This window comes from Silurus meridionalis, chromosome 1 (genome assembly GCF_014805685.1).
Source record: "Silurus meridionalis isolate SWU-2019-XX chromosome 1, ASM1480568v1, whole genome shotgun sequence".
Lineage (NCBI taxonomy): Eukaryota > Metazoa > Chordata > Actinopteri > Siluriformes > Siluridae > Silurus > Silurus meridionalis.
The window spans coordinates 16994356-17009305 of record NC_060884.1 but is presented as its reverse complement, the minus strand read 5'-3'; the positions used below and the strand labels follow the sequence as shown (position 1 = coordinate 17009305).

Here is a 14950-nt window from a genome sequence, read left to right as displayed (position 1 = left end):
TATTTCACATTATTTTGTCTATTTCGTAGGTACAACCCGTCTACCCAGAGATGGGGAGGTTCCTGGGGTGGACTATAACTTTATCAATGTGAGTGACTTCAGAATCTTGGAGGAGAGTGGCTTACTCCTGGAGAGCGGAACTTATGACGGTAAGTGTAAGAAACCAGACTTGGTAAAGGGGTGAGGCTCCATGTGAAGTGTTTATTGAAACACAATACAAAATCCAAGTTGTTAAGCAGGCAAAGGGCATGGTAATGACATTAATCATCAAACAATTGGAAAATCCAACAATCTGTGGAGGAAATATTACAGGATGGTCTCAATTTTAGGAAAGGCAAACAGGGAAATACCAGCTCAGAATGTACACTGAAGATTAGCAAGACTTACAGGTGCACACTGGAGTGCTTATAAAGTAAGCAAACCAGAAAGAAAACAGGTAATTATAACAATAGAGGTACTGACCTTTAGAAACAAGGAGGGATTCTATCCTGGACTGTTGTTGGCAGCAAGAAATGTTGACCTGAGCTCCAATTTTAGGGTTATGTACTGTAATGGAGATACTGTATGAGTAACAGCTTCACTTTGCGTAAATGATAAGACTGTTGAATATGATCATATTCAATAAATAACACACAATAATATGTAGTTCTGTACTCTATATATTTTATGAAAATCTCAAATGCAATTTTGTAGCATTTAGTCCCAGCTGAGCTGAGGGAACGATTAATGATAGAGGGATAGATTTAAGGATATAAATTGGTCACTTTCACTGCAAGTGTGAGATTACATTGTGTTAATGCGCTTTGCAAAGCTTTCTACTGAACTGCTATAAAGCGCACATAAAAACAGGGATCAAGGAAGTGAGCCACTGTAATAATATCAAACCTCACTGGAGCAGCCTCACATATACCAGAGGGAGGGCTTAGTCACAGTAAGATATGCCCTGCTTAGAGAAATGTCACACATTAGATCATTACTGACCAGCATGAAAAAACGCAATGAAGCTAAATTAAGCCTTTTCCACTTGAGTGCAGCACTTGTCTGCAGTCTTCACTTTTTTGTTCTCTCTGGGTTAATATGAATGGATCTGTTTTTTTTTTTTTAGGCATCTGCTTAGACAAGGAGCAATGTATTATAAACTCCAGAGTGGCTTTAGATCTAAATCTGTACTGTAGAAAGGAAAGGATGAGAGACAACGTGTGTCTGAGTGTGCTAGGCTTTTGGAATTAATGCATCCTCATGTTGCCTCTGTAATTATAGCTGTTCCAGAGAAAGCCTGCTGGGACGCCCTGGCAGATCACACAGTGGTCCATGTGCACCCTTCCTTAGAGAGTAGATGCTGTGCTCCCACACACACACACACACACACACACACACACACACACACACACACACACACACACACACAAAACTTACAAATATGCACAGTGAAATATAACCATGCTAAGCAGATATTTTGCTGATTTATATACACAAAAGTCACATTAGAAGGTTTTTGTGCCATGCCTTTCCCTTAGCTTTCTTTTCAGAAGAAATGGAGGATGTTCTTAATGCACAACATGATAGATTTTCAAAGGAGAGTTCACAGTAACACTGTATTTTAATCTATGCTTAGCTACAGGAGGAACTCTGCACTTATTATTTTAGCACTGTCTGACTCTCTTTAGTCAACAGTCTATATTTGTTCATTTCTAAGCAGCCTATAATACAATAGCAAGCAATCTTGGTTTAAATGCTTGCCCAATATGATTTGATTCTGAGCAAGATTTATTTATGACTAAATGAATATGAAAATGTGATGTTTCTATGAACATTGTATTCACAGGGTTCACTGTCATTTGGAAAACTCAATTCACTCTGATTGAGAAAAGAATGCCCATGTGATAAATGTGATCGAATCACTTAATGACTTTGATGAAGGTGTTAGTATACATGTATATGCTCCCAAGAAGCTAATTCAGGTGATTCTTGCAAAGTATTCAATCACCTTGTAAGTCATAATGGTATATATACTTCAGGTGTTTCTGATTGGTTGGATATTGTTTGTTGACTGTAATTTTCAAAAAGTGCCACAATTTAGAACCATATTACCCTTTTGTTTTTAACCACACTTGCATTGCTTTAGCCTTGCACTTCTGATAAAAAGTAAAAAGTTTCTCGCAGGCATTAGAGGTTTTCTTTTTCAGATTGAGGCAGGTTGTAATCTTTTCTTGTATTTTGTTCCATTTATCCTTTTTGTGACATAAATTCTGAGAATAAACATCCAAATCTGTGATGCAGCCACCACCATATTTCACTTTAGTGTTATTGATAATGTCAGGCAGCATGTCAAGTCAAAGTAAAAAAAAAAGGTAAATGTTCAGGCAAACACACAGCCCTTATACACAGAACCTATGTAAGCATACATTATAAACAAGGCTTAATATGCATTGCATAAAACTAAATAAGAATTATCATAAATGTTTAAATATACTGTGTGTATATATATATATATATATATATATATATATATATATATATATGTGTGTGTGTGTGTGTGTGTGTGTGTGTGTGTGTGTGTGTGTGTGTGTGTGTGTCACACATTGAAAAGAAACTCTTCTTTACTGGATAAATCTTGTGCTTTTTCAGCCACCCTCTAGCCACCCTCCTATTCAGCCCTTAACTGTGTAGCACCCTTGAAACCACTCTCAGCCTTTGTACTGTGTCCTTCAGAGTGACTGTTGGCTTTACTGGGACTTTTCTTACCAGTCTCTTTCTTATTTTGTTTAATTTTGAGGGATGGCCTTGCCTTGTTAGTGCTTGGGTGGTGATGCAGCTCCCACTTCCCCCAACTATTGATCAGACAGTGCATACTCAGATGTCCAACCACTTAGATATAATTTTACACACTACTTGGAGGTTGTGAGATTCTATTACTTTATCTTTAACTTGCTTCTAATGCTCCCTAGTCATTATTTCACCCCTTTTCCTTCACACTGACAGTCTCTTCAGTTGAAACTAAAATGAAGTTGAAATGAAGTACTTTTCATTCAGAAAATGAGATGCTTAAGATTTTCATTCAGAAAATAAGTCAACTGGGTCTTCATTAAGACAATATCGCTCCTATCGATCTTTCTGGAATTATGAGGGTGGGGGTTGAATACTTTTTAATATACCTCTACTTTAAATGTAAAATATAAAACATACATTACAACACATTGAAATTCTTTTGTTCACATAGGACTTTACAGCAGTGGCAGTTGGGCAGTACTGGTGCTTCAACCTTTTGAAACTCAAAGTCTTAACGATTGAACCACCATTCCTTGTGTGGCATCTGAACTTAGGGGGCTTTCACACTGGCAGTTTAATCAAAAAACAGAGCACAGTTTACATGGTTTCTGTGAAAGCTGTTATGCAGACCATGATGTGCTGTACCAATCCAGAAACTACCTGTTGGAGGTGGTCTCAGTTTGGTTGCATTGGAAGTATGGCACAAATCCTGTAAATGTGAATGCAACTAGTGCTTAAATTCTTTGCCATCGGCTGTCACCCTAAAAAAAACAGTTTTATTGTGGCAGAAAGCCGCTTTCTTCTGTACATTTAATAAATTGCCCCATGTGACTTACACAGACACACGTAAACATGTAAAAACCACCTTTGGCACATGTAATGGAACAGTGTGAGGCACAGTTGCTTAGAAAAAAATAGCAGCATACAACATAATAATAATAATAATAATAATAATAATAATAGTAATAAAAACATGTTAAACAGAACAACAAAATACTCAAAACTGATCAGATTTCGGCATTTCAATTGTTAGTTTTTAAAAAATGCATCAGTCCTCTCAGGTACATTTTGTGCAGTTTTACAAGGAAATTGTCTAGCATGTTTTTTTTTCTGAACATCTTAAACAGTTTGCCACAGTTCTTCTGAAGACTTTGACTGTCACACCTGATTTTTCTTTTGCGTGTAATCCCTGAGAGCCACCAATTTAAAAATAGTAATCTGCTGCTTAGTAATACTGCTTATATAGAATAATGTTAATTTCTAACTATATATATATATATATATATATATATATATATATATATATATATATATATATATATATATATATATATATATGAACAAAATGAACAAAAACAATGTGCCCCTCACCTTATACACATACTCTCAATAGCAGAGGCAAATGCAAGAGCAGGATATAAAAGGTTTATTTAATATCTTAGTCAAACAATCCAAAACGGCAGGCACAAACATAAACGTAGACCAGGCAAGAGTCAGCGATCAGCAAACATCAATATGAGGACAACTTTGAGAAGGAGAATAAAAGAATCAAACTGAGGACAAAACAAAGAAAAAGTAAACAAAGACATTGAACAAAGAACAAAATTGTTTTGGAATAACAGCACAGTATTTCTACATACAATAACATCAGGTATTTATACATACACTAATTAAACATGGAACTAGGAATGTCTGTGAATAGAAAGATACATGTATGCGAGGCTCAATGATGAAAAAGGAATGGAGATATTCATGAACCAAAACAAACACATACAGTATGACACTGAATACATAGACATGTATGCTCAGCACGATGAGGAGTAATCTCTGACAGTCTCACAGTATTGTACTTCTTGGAGCAGCAATGCCCATGAATAGAAGGTGTTTGACCTGCCATGTAGGCTATGGTGAAAATTGTCCACTACCCAGTATACCAGTCTCTTATACAGGGCAGGTCCTTGTGCTTTCCTTATATGGACAAAGAACAATTTTATAAGGTTCAGATCAAATACCTGCTCCCTACTAGTCACAAGCTGTTACACAAATAGATTTAATGCACAATGTTTTTTAAGGGAATGTTTCACTATACCAATGGCATTTGTATCATATACTGAGTCCTATTGTCTGTTGTGACTTTCTTGGTGGTAGGCAAATTTAGGAGGTAGACAAAAACGGCAAATTGTTCTGTTCTTTATATTTAAATTGCCACATTCTACATTTACATTTTCTCAGTAATTTAAATTAAATCCCCTTGGGTAATGATCAGTTGTTAATTATTCTCAGTGCTTCTGGCATGCTGGTTCAAATCTCTTAAGTTAATTAGCAATCAAGCCTAATGAGCAGTTGTGGAATTGTGATGGAAATGATAAGCTAGCAAATGTGGGGATTTTAATAAGTCTCTATTAAGGTGTTGTCACATTTTAATTCTCTGATAAAATCATATATCAGTTTCATCAGCTGGTAGTTTCTATGAGAAAGTCATATATTTATTAACATCATTATAAAACATTTTGTGGACACTAAAAACGGCTTTCGCTTTCATCCACAAAATGCTGAGGTGCCAGTTCAGCTATGTAGCTCAGCTTTGACAAATTATCCCAGAAATATACTTTGACAATGAGTAGTGGTCCTACTTTCATGACAATCCTACACTAAGTTGTTTGTTTGGTGATTAATCACTGCTAGTGGATAAATGTGGCACACATGACAAACTATTTAACCTTCCCCTTGCTGTCAATGTCCTGTATTTGATTTTATTTCACCTTTAGTAAAAAAAAAAAAAAGAGCTTGCAAAGCTGTTATAGTCCAAAAGCATACTCCGAACGAGGTGAACTGATTTTCTGACAGTAATTACACAGTGTTGAGGCGAGGGGGGAAGCTTATTCTCATGTGTGCTCCAACTTTATTCTCTAATTACAATCTTTGTATTGTTCAAAGTGAAAGTCTTAATGTAGGTGATGATTACATGGCTTATTGTTTCATAAAAGAAAATAAATGTTATTTGGAACCTAATGTTTGTCTGCATTTATTATAATTAGAAGGTTATTATTATTATTGTTATTGTTATTATTATTGTTATTATTATTATGATTATGATTAATAAGACAGGAAACAAATTGAAACTACATTTCGATGGCTGAAATTTATCTGCGTGTAATTAATGATTGAAAGATTAAACAGTTGATTTTAAACAATTTTTTTTTCTTTGGCATAAATAAAATCAGGCATGAACATATGTACACATATAATATAACACGCATATACAGGCACACACACATGCACACACGCACACGCACGCACACACACACACACACACACACACACACACACACACACACACACACTCACACACACACACACACACACACACACACACACACACAAACCACTGTATTAGAAACTAATTTAAGCGCATTATATAACACACTGATTAGATGCTCCATTATAGTTGCTGAATATGAATGAACTGTTTTTACATTTGAATAAAACATGGAGGACGGGGTTCATTACTGAATCCATTGGAGAGTGTAATTGCTATCGGAGTGCCACCAAAATGAGAATATTTGATGTGTCAATCTACACAATGTATTGTCCTTTCCAAAACCATTGTTTGAATTTAGAGAGATGGAACCAGGCATAGACAAAGAAGCATTCCCGTGGGTCCTTTATTTATTTCACTTCATCAGAGCTCAGAAAACTCTGCTTTAGGATCTGGATGGATATTTAATTTATAACTAAGCTGCTTTCATTTGTTCAGAGCATTTGGCATTTAACTTCAAGCTGCTCAATCCTTTGTAGACTTCCATGACTGTGCCTTCGACCAACAATGCTGTGCATTTGCAGAGTTTGTGTCTGCTTTAGATTCTGTAATATGAAGGTGAAACGGTGTAATCCAGGTCAAGTTGATTTTATTTGCTGGCTTTCCAGGTACACAAGTTGCAGTAGTTAAAATGTAAACTCCATCAGTGTTTTTTATCCATTTTGTTACTGGAACATCATGGTTTTTGAGCATTCATGCTTCTAAGCATCTAATATCATACTCAAACACTTTTATTTTGGCTTTAGTAAAAATGTTTTTAAATCAGAATGTTTTTTCTTTTTCAAATTTGTTCTTGCTGTTTTCAAATAATTTTAATTCACTGTAATTAAAATTATAAACGCATTATTGTAATCTCACTAATGATAGCTAAAACTGATTGTGTTGTCTTGCTTTTGAAAGGAAACTACTATGGTACACCAAAACCCCCTGCAGAGCCCAATTTGGTTCAGCCTGATCTGGTCGACCAGGTGCTATTTGAGGAAGAATTTGGCACTGAAGTCCAACGCAAGCGCACCACCTCCGTCAGCAAGATGGATCGCAATGACAGTGTTGTCCCTGAGGAGGAGGACGATGAAGAGCGGCCAGCGCTGCCAAACGGCCTTCCAGGTGTGTGTGTGTGTGTGTGTGTGTGTGTGTGTGTGTGTGTGTGTGTGTGTGTGTGTGTGTGTGTGTGTAAACTATTTAGACTATTTAGACATTCTAGAATCTCAATTAGTTTTTCTGTTGTTAAGCTATAATTACTAACAGATGTAAAATTTTAATGTACACTGTCATGACCTTACAAATACTTCAGCAATAGAAAATCTAAAGTTTTTATTTTTTATTTTTGGTGTGGTCAGCACTTTTATTTTTATCAAATGCTTTTAACTGTGAAATGGCTTTCCATAGATTTCATCATTCACAAACATCAATCATCAGGACATATTTCTTTCATATTTATTTGGAACATTGGCAAGCAACATGTTTGATCCTTTTGGCTTTCTTTTCAGCTCCACATGCTGCAGTTTGGGTTCCAACTACAGAAGAAAGAGCATAGGCAGGAGAAAGACATACAGAAACTCATATTTACACTGTATATACATTTAAACTATATATATATATATATATATATATATATATATATATATATATATATATATATATATATTTTTTTTTTTTTTTTAAGTGTATATTTAAAGAGAGAGAGAGAGAGAGAGAGAGAGAGAGAGAGAGAGAGAGAGAGAAGAGAGAGCCCTAATAGGAAGTGGAACTAATAGCCTTACTGTTAGTGAATATCCTGTTTTGGTACATTAACCACTTTATTAAAAAAGATTTGCAGTCTTAAATATATAAACTGTAAAGGCTTTTGAATTTTAAATTGCAAGTTTCACAGTTGTAAAACAAAGTGGTTTTACATCTGTCACAATCACTGCAATCACTCTTTTTCTGTTTTGGTGTTTGAGGTAGACTGTATCTTGCTTGGATTTTATGCAGTCCATTGCTGCTACATGCGTAGATGATTAGATATTTGCAACAAAGCTACCAGTGTTTCTATTACATTATGGGTGTGTGTATTCATCTTGTTTACACTCTTAGAAAAATTAATTTGATAAGGGTTTTTTGAATAACTAATGTTTAATTTCAAACCCTTAAAACAGAAGAATCCTGTAAGATGCTTGGTGAAATCTTTTTTTTATTTTTATTTATTTATTTTTTTTGTGAGAGTGCACACAGCAGAATCATGTGTCAGTATTGAAAACATTTATCTGGCAAGAGACTTTATTTATTGATATATTAAAGCAGACTTGGACACTAAGAGCTTCTTGGTAGGTCTACTGCAGCTTTATATAAAATCCTTTGGTGGCACATTATCACTGCATTGGGGCAGAATGGTGCAAGGTCAGAACTCAACAGTGATTATGCATGCTCGGTTTTGTTCTTCCTCAAAAGCCAGCTCCCAGATTCACTATGACAGGCTGGCTTACCTGGAAGTGAATAGATTCCATTGACCTCAGTTAAGGATTTTAATACAAGCTGTTCTGCATTTCTGATTTCAGTACCATCCTTTCCTTGAATCAGATTGGCCCAGCATGTAGTTGTGCTGAGAAATAACATGCTGATTCACAATGATTCATACTGATTCATAAGAGCCACAGACAATGATCGTGAAATGTATCTTTCACGTTAACAATCCTATGGTAAGTCGTTATGATTAGCCATACCAGATGTGCATGCTGTGTTCCAGAAAGTAAGAATATATGCAATATTGCATATGGTTATCCATATATAATGCAGTAAATTATCACAAGCTACTAGAGAAATGTAAATAGAAAACTCTAGAGGTAGTGTGTGAGACAGAAAAGGTAGAGAAGAAATCTATAAGGAGCAAGGAAGAGAGCTGGCCATGAGTGCTGCTGTGCTGTAACTAGAGGCATTCTGTCTCTGTCTATCTCAATCTACTTTGATCCGTACAGTGTGTTTTAATGGACACCGTAACGGAAGTCATCTTAATGGAAATCTATTGAAGTGGTGAGAGAGAGAAAAATATCTGTAAAGTAGGCATTGTTGCCATGGTACCAAGCAGAATATGCATGTCTTATCTGTGGTAGGTTGAGCTCTCAAGTGTACTGCTATTGATTAATGTCTAAATCTCAGAGTGGCTGCGCATTTGCATAGTTGCAGTTGGGATTGGCTAATGTTCCAACTGAGGCCTTGGCTGATAGAGAGGAAATAGCTGCTGAATGTTCACTGAAGCGAATATTCTCCTCACTTGTGTAGAAAGAAATCAAATAAAGGTACTTTTTTCCTTGGAGTATTTTAATGTGTGTTTAGGAGGCTTGTGCCACTTCCACAATAAAAGGAGCTGTGAGATTGCAAGGTTTCCAGCAGCGGCTCACGGCCATAGATTTTGGCGGAGCATAAATAGCGGCGTAGTCTCAAACAAAATTAAGAGGATAACACACTTGACAGGCTATTATCTAGCAAAATTTTAAAGGGAAAATAAATTCATCCACCATACAGACTAGAAGCTTATTTTGAACGGTTTTAGACACACCATCAACCTGTTTGAAGTAGTACCAATTAACCTGGGTTTACAGGTTTGAAATGACAAAACTAAATTCCTAAATGCACAGAAAAATGAATATAGACCTATTTTTCTTCTCTTTCTGACTGCGGAAACAAATATATCACAGACATTATTCATTCCATAATTATATTCTCTACATCATAGGCACACTGTCTGTCCCTTTAATTTGCTATTAATTACAAAGATTCATTAGCTTTTAATTACATTTATTTGCTAAAAAAACAAGATCCTATTAGTCGGAGTATTTTTTAACTAGCCCAATGTTACAGCCATGTCATTAAGTATTGTATATACTTCTCCTAGTCATCCTCCTCCTCACCAACTGTAAATATTCACAGAGCATACCAAGTCTCGATTCCATATGTATCTTTATTAGCACATGTTTTAGCTTCCCTTTTTTGAAGCACTGATGGAACAGTAACCCTATAAATCAGTCTTTGCTTTGACAGTCTTTGCTTTGCAAAACAATTGCACAACATCTAGAAACATGGGAATATCAATGGATATATCTGTCAAATATAAAACAAATAATTTGTTTCTCATTCATAAGAGGTTATTCGTGTTGCAAAATAAAATGAAAATGTATGGAACTTTGAATGGTGACTAAATGACTGATATAAATATACCTACATTTATCTTCAAGCCTTTAACTTCAATTTCTTATAGTTTACTTCTATCAGACATCGACCAGGCATTTTAGGATATTTGGAGGTTTCCAGTCGCTGACTTTTATGTCATTTGAGGCCAGGACAACACAGCAGTACTGTGAAAGAATATTCAGAAATACGAATGATTACTTCTCCTTTTTATTTTATGAAGATTGCCAGATTTCTTTAATAGATATCAAGCTGTGTATTGTCCTGTTTTGCTTAGAGGAACATTTGGAAATTGAATGACTTTCAGTGGTGGACGAATTACACAAACCATGTAGTTAAAGTAGAGATACACAGGGTAAAATATTACTCCAGTAAAAGTAAACATGCTCCCTTTAAACTTTCACTTGATCAAAAGTACAAAAGTATTTGCCTTTAAATTATTATATATAGGTTAATGCATTCAGTATTTACCGCTTTGGGGATATTGACTTGTAGGGGGAGCGAAAACACAGAGACAGACAGCAACGAAATGCAGGCAGTTGGTTAAAAAACACATCAAAATGTAATATTTGCACAACTTTAGTCACTTGTGACTAAAAAAAAACAAACATCAGAAATACATGGCTTTGCTTTGCCATTGCTTGCCATTGTTCTTCTTCCCATTTCACTTTGTCTTCCTGGTTATCTTTCAAAACCAGTTGATATATCTCATGCCTCGTCTATAGTTCTACCTTGATATACAAATTGTCCTCCTTCTTCTCTTTAGTACTTTGCATTGTGTTTTGATTCTCTGTACTTCTTTCTCTCTCAGAAGGAAGTGAGGAGTGGAGGAGGCCAGTGCCCAGCTACACTCAGTCTAACAGCAGTAGCAGTGTCACTCGTGGAGGTGGCAGCAGCAGTAGTGAGCTCGTTCGCACCTGGAGTTCTCTCTCCAGAGATGACAGCCTCGAACCTTTACCATACAACTGGGAGATGGCCTACACTGAAACAGGCATGGTCTACTTCATCGAGTGAGTCTGGGGCACATACTACATCCGGCTAACTCAGATTTACTGTGTGGTGTATGGTGCAGCACTAGGACTGTAGGATCTCTAGTTTACTCTAGTTGAGTATTTTCCAGCCATTATTTATAATATATTATAATAAGTATAGTATAAAAAGTATAACAGTAACATATTAAACACTACTATTTAGAATGCTGAATTATGTTGTACACTCAAATATAATACATACTACATATATTTAGAAGTACTGTATAAGCAGAATGTATTTCTAAATTATTTGACTTAGAAAACAGTGTCTGCACTCGATCGCTGTCTGTTACAGTGGTAGAGAAAATAATTGCTATCTAAATTACGCTTAGATTATCAATAGCAGATTTAACTGAATCCATTAGGCTTACGTCCATTTTATTCTTGCACGTCAGGCACATCAAAGCACAGCATTCATTTTGTGAGAAAAAGCACACGAAGGTTTTAGACATCTTTAAAACAGACTAACCCTGATTACTAGTGCCTGTGTTAAACTTGCTCCTCACCTGAAATGATCATTGCAGGCAGATGGCCGAGGCAATGATAGAAGTAGCATAAATATCAATTATATGTTATTTAATACTTTGCCTGTGTCATTTGAGTTTTCTTAATGTAGAGATTCCAAGGAATGGCGTCTTTCTTTTGTAATGCATTAGTGAGAATGCAGTTATTCCTAACCTTTTTTTTTTTTTAAAAACATGTTTGTAAATGCTTTGGCGATTCCTTCATATTCATAAATCATTAGCCATTGATTAATATTTATTGATGAATTTTTTTGATTGTTTTAATATAGAGGTCAATGTACACTGTGTTACAAACAGTCTAAGGTGGTATATCACTAACCCAGATTTGGGCATCCTTACTCTAATATTAAGATCATAAGCATAAGGTCAATTTATACAGTTGTACATTTGTGTTCTCTTTTATTGGATTTTGTATTTGATGAGAACAGTAGAGAGCAGCAGAGTAGCAGTCAGTGAGTGAGCACTAGTACATTTCGTCCTTATTGTAGCCCAGATGTTCTCTAATGAACAGGGAGAGCTGTGTGTGTGTGTGTGTGTGTGTGTGTGTGTGTGTGTGTGTGTGTGTGTGTGTGTGTGTGTCTGAGTGTGTGTGTGAGTGTGTGTGCACGTACATGCACATGGTCATAAATATTTCAGGATATCCATCAAATTCCCAAATTATCAACTGCGTTAATATGTGTTAGCTGCATTAGCCGGTCAGTGAACATTGCTTCTCATTGTTTAGGCTTCATCAGTGAATTGCTTTATAACATTTTAAAATGTTTGACATTTCTGGAAATGTTAATAAATAACCAAAAAAATGCTATGGTAGGGGAAACATTCCGATGTGAAAAATCTGCTCTCACTCTGATCACACCATAACCACAAGCAGAGATTTGCATGAGAGAGATTTGCATGACTGGCATCACAATGTCGTTCTTGTGCAGAGGATTTGATGGTGTCAGAGCAGTACGATAGGATGTGAGTGAAGAGTAGGGTATTTTATTAATGTGAGAAGAGTATGATAGTATGCGAGTGGAGAGTATGTTATATGAATTGTATATTATACTAATTGAAAGCAGTATTATGTGGGTGGAGCAGGATATTGTATGACAGGAATATAATGGCAGCAAAGTATGATAGATGTGAGCTGAATATGGTATTATGTGAGATGAGTATGATACTTTGCTAGAGGTGTATGATATAAGAAAGGATAGTAATAGTATGTAAAAGAATTATTAGGGTATCCTAGGAGAGTATAATACTATGTAACTATGTTATTCTGTGAGAGGAATATTGTATGATAGCATGTGAGAGAAGTATGATTTTCAAGGAATGTATAATGGTGCACATGAAAGTACTTATGTCTAAGAGACAATGACGGTGTGTGTAAGAGATAGTGTAAAAGAAAAAGCCTGTTTTTTCTGTTTATTTGTGATTTTTTTCTTACCCTGTTCCTTTTAACACACATCTGTAAATGCTTCTGTGCTTCCAGCATATTCGTAAACCATAGGCCACTAATTCGCCCATTAATTCTGGTCAGCTGCATTAACAAGTCAGTTAAGAGCTCATTTCAGTGTGTGCGTAGGCTTAATGAACGTTATTGCTTTCTGATATGTAAAGCTGAAAATGTTTCCGAAATAGGCCGGGGAACCTAAAGAAAAGTTTTATTTGAAATAATACAGCTAGAATTCTTTATACAAATCTGCTCTTGCTTCATAGTTTGATCACAAGATAGACCCAAGCATCAATTTGCATAAGAAATTTGCACAGCTGACATTAGAATTTTCATAATACAATTTTCCTGACAGCCAATCTGGCTGTTTGGAGTAGAAAGGAAATATGTTAGGCAACAAATGACCTATTATAAGATTGTATAAGTACTTGGGAATATACAGTACATCACATATATTGAAAGAGGTGCTTACTTTCTTTTTTATATACTGTACACTCTGTACTTGGAGAGCATTTATAAATATATGTTATATTCTAAGAAATACTTAAAAAAGTTGAATTATATGCATTATGTCTTTCAGCTGTAAATATATGTCTTGTTTTGCAGTCATAACACAAAATCTACCACGTGGCTGGACCCTCGCCTTGTCAAGAAAGCTAAAGCACCAGAAAAGTGTGAGGATGGAGGTAATTCTATACATTCTATACATGCTATACATTCTATACATCTCTACATACATATATTCTGTCCATGCTATATGTATACTTTAAGGTAAATAACAGTTTAGAGACAAATATACAGTGTGTGTTTATATATATATATATATATATATATATATATATATATATATATATATATATATATATATATATATATTTTTTTTTTTTTTTTTTTCCTTTTTAATTATTTATTTATAATTTATTTATATATTTATTTATTTGTTTAATTACTATTATTAATTAATTTATTGATTTATTTATACACACACATCTCTTCTTCTTCTTCTTCTTCTTCTTCTTCTTCCTCTTCCTCTTCCTCTTCTTCTTCTTTTGGCTTGTCCCACACACATACACACTAAAATTATTCGGACACTTTACTTTTCCAGCCATATGTGGAATTGTATAAGCTCTAGCATAAAATTTTCCCTTCACAACTAGAAGATCCAAATCTGTTCCAGCATTTCAATGCACCTGTGCACAAAGCAAGTTTAATGAAGATATGGTTTACATGGGTCAGAGTATGTGATTTATTTGGAGCCTGCTATAGAGCTCTGACCTCAAACCATATTGACCAACTTTGGAACAAATCGGAAAAGCTAACCACACCTCAGGCCTCCTCACTCTACATCAGTACTTGACTTTAGTAACACCTTTGTTGCTGAATGAGCAGAAAACCTTTGGCTCTTTTAGAAGCTGTATTTCTCATTTCTCTGTGAATGAGCTGTTTTAGGAAAAATAATGTATTAGAACAAGTAGATTCATATTCAAAAATCTATCAACTATATATGAAGTCATGAATTTTCAAATGCTATCGCAAATAAATCGGCACCTTCTATCTGAAATATGTAATCATGTTATAGTCTAAGCATTGTAATCAAAACACATTGTCTATTTGTCTTGTCATAAGGGTGTAATGTCACAGCTCCCACCACACCTCTTTAAAATTCCAGCACTCCCAAACACACCATCCAGTGACGAGGCATAGTACT

General features: G+C 35.2%; 1 protein-coding gene across 3 annotated transcripts in view; it reads left to right on the top strand.

Annotated features, from left to right (window-relative positions):
• The window catches only part of LOC124388426 (membrane-associated guanylate kinase, WW and PDZ domain-containing protein 3), a 122982-nt gene that overhangs the window by 88941 nt on the left and 19091 nt on the right, over positions 1-14950 (top strand). For all 3 annotated transcript variants that reach the window (XM_046853041.1, XM_046853034.1, XM_046853048.1), the window contains 4 exons: positions 30-149; positions 6989-7195; positions 11064-11262; positions 13849-13928. In XM_046853041.1, coding sequence (XP_046708997.1) covers positions 30-149; positions 6989-7195; positions 11064-11262; positions 13849-13928 — 606 coding nt within the window. The remainder of the gene's footprint in view (positions 1-29; positions 150-6988; positions 7196-11063; positions 11263-13848; positions 13929-14950) is intronic.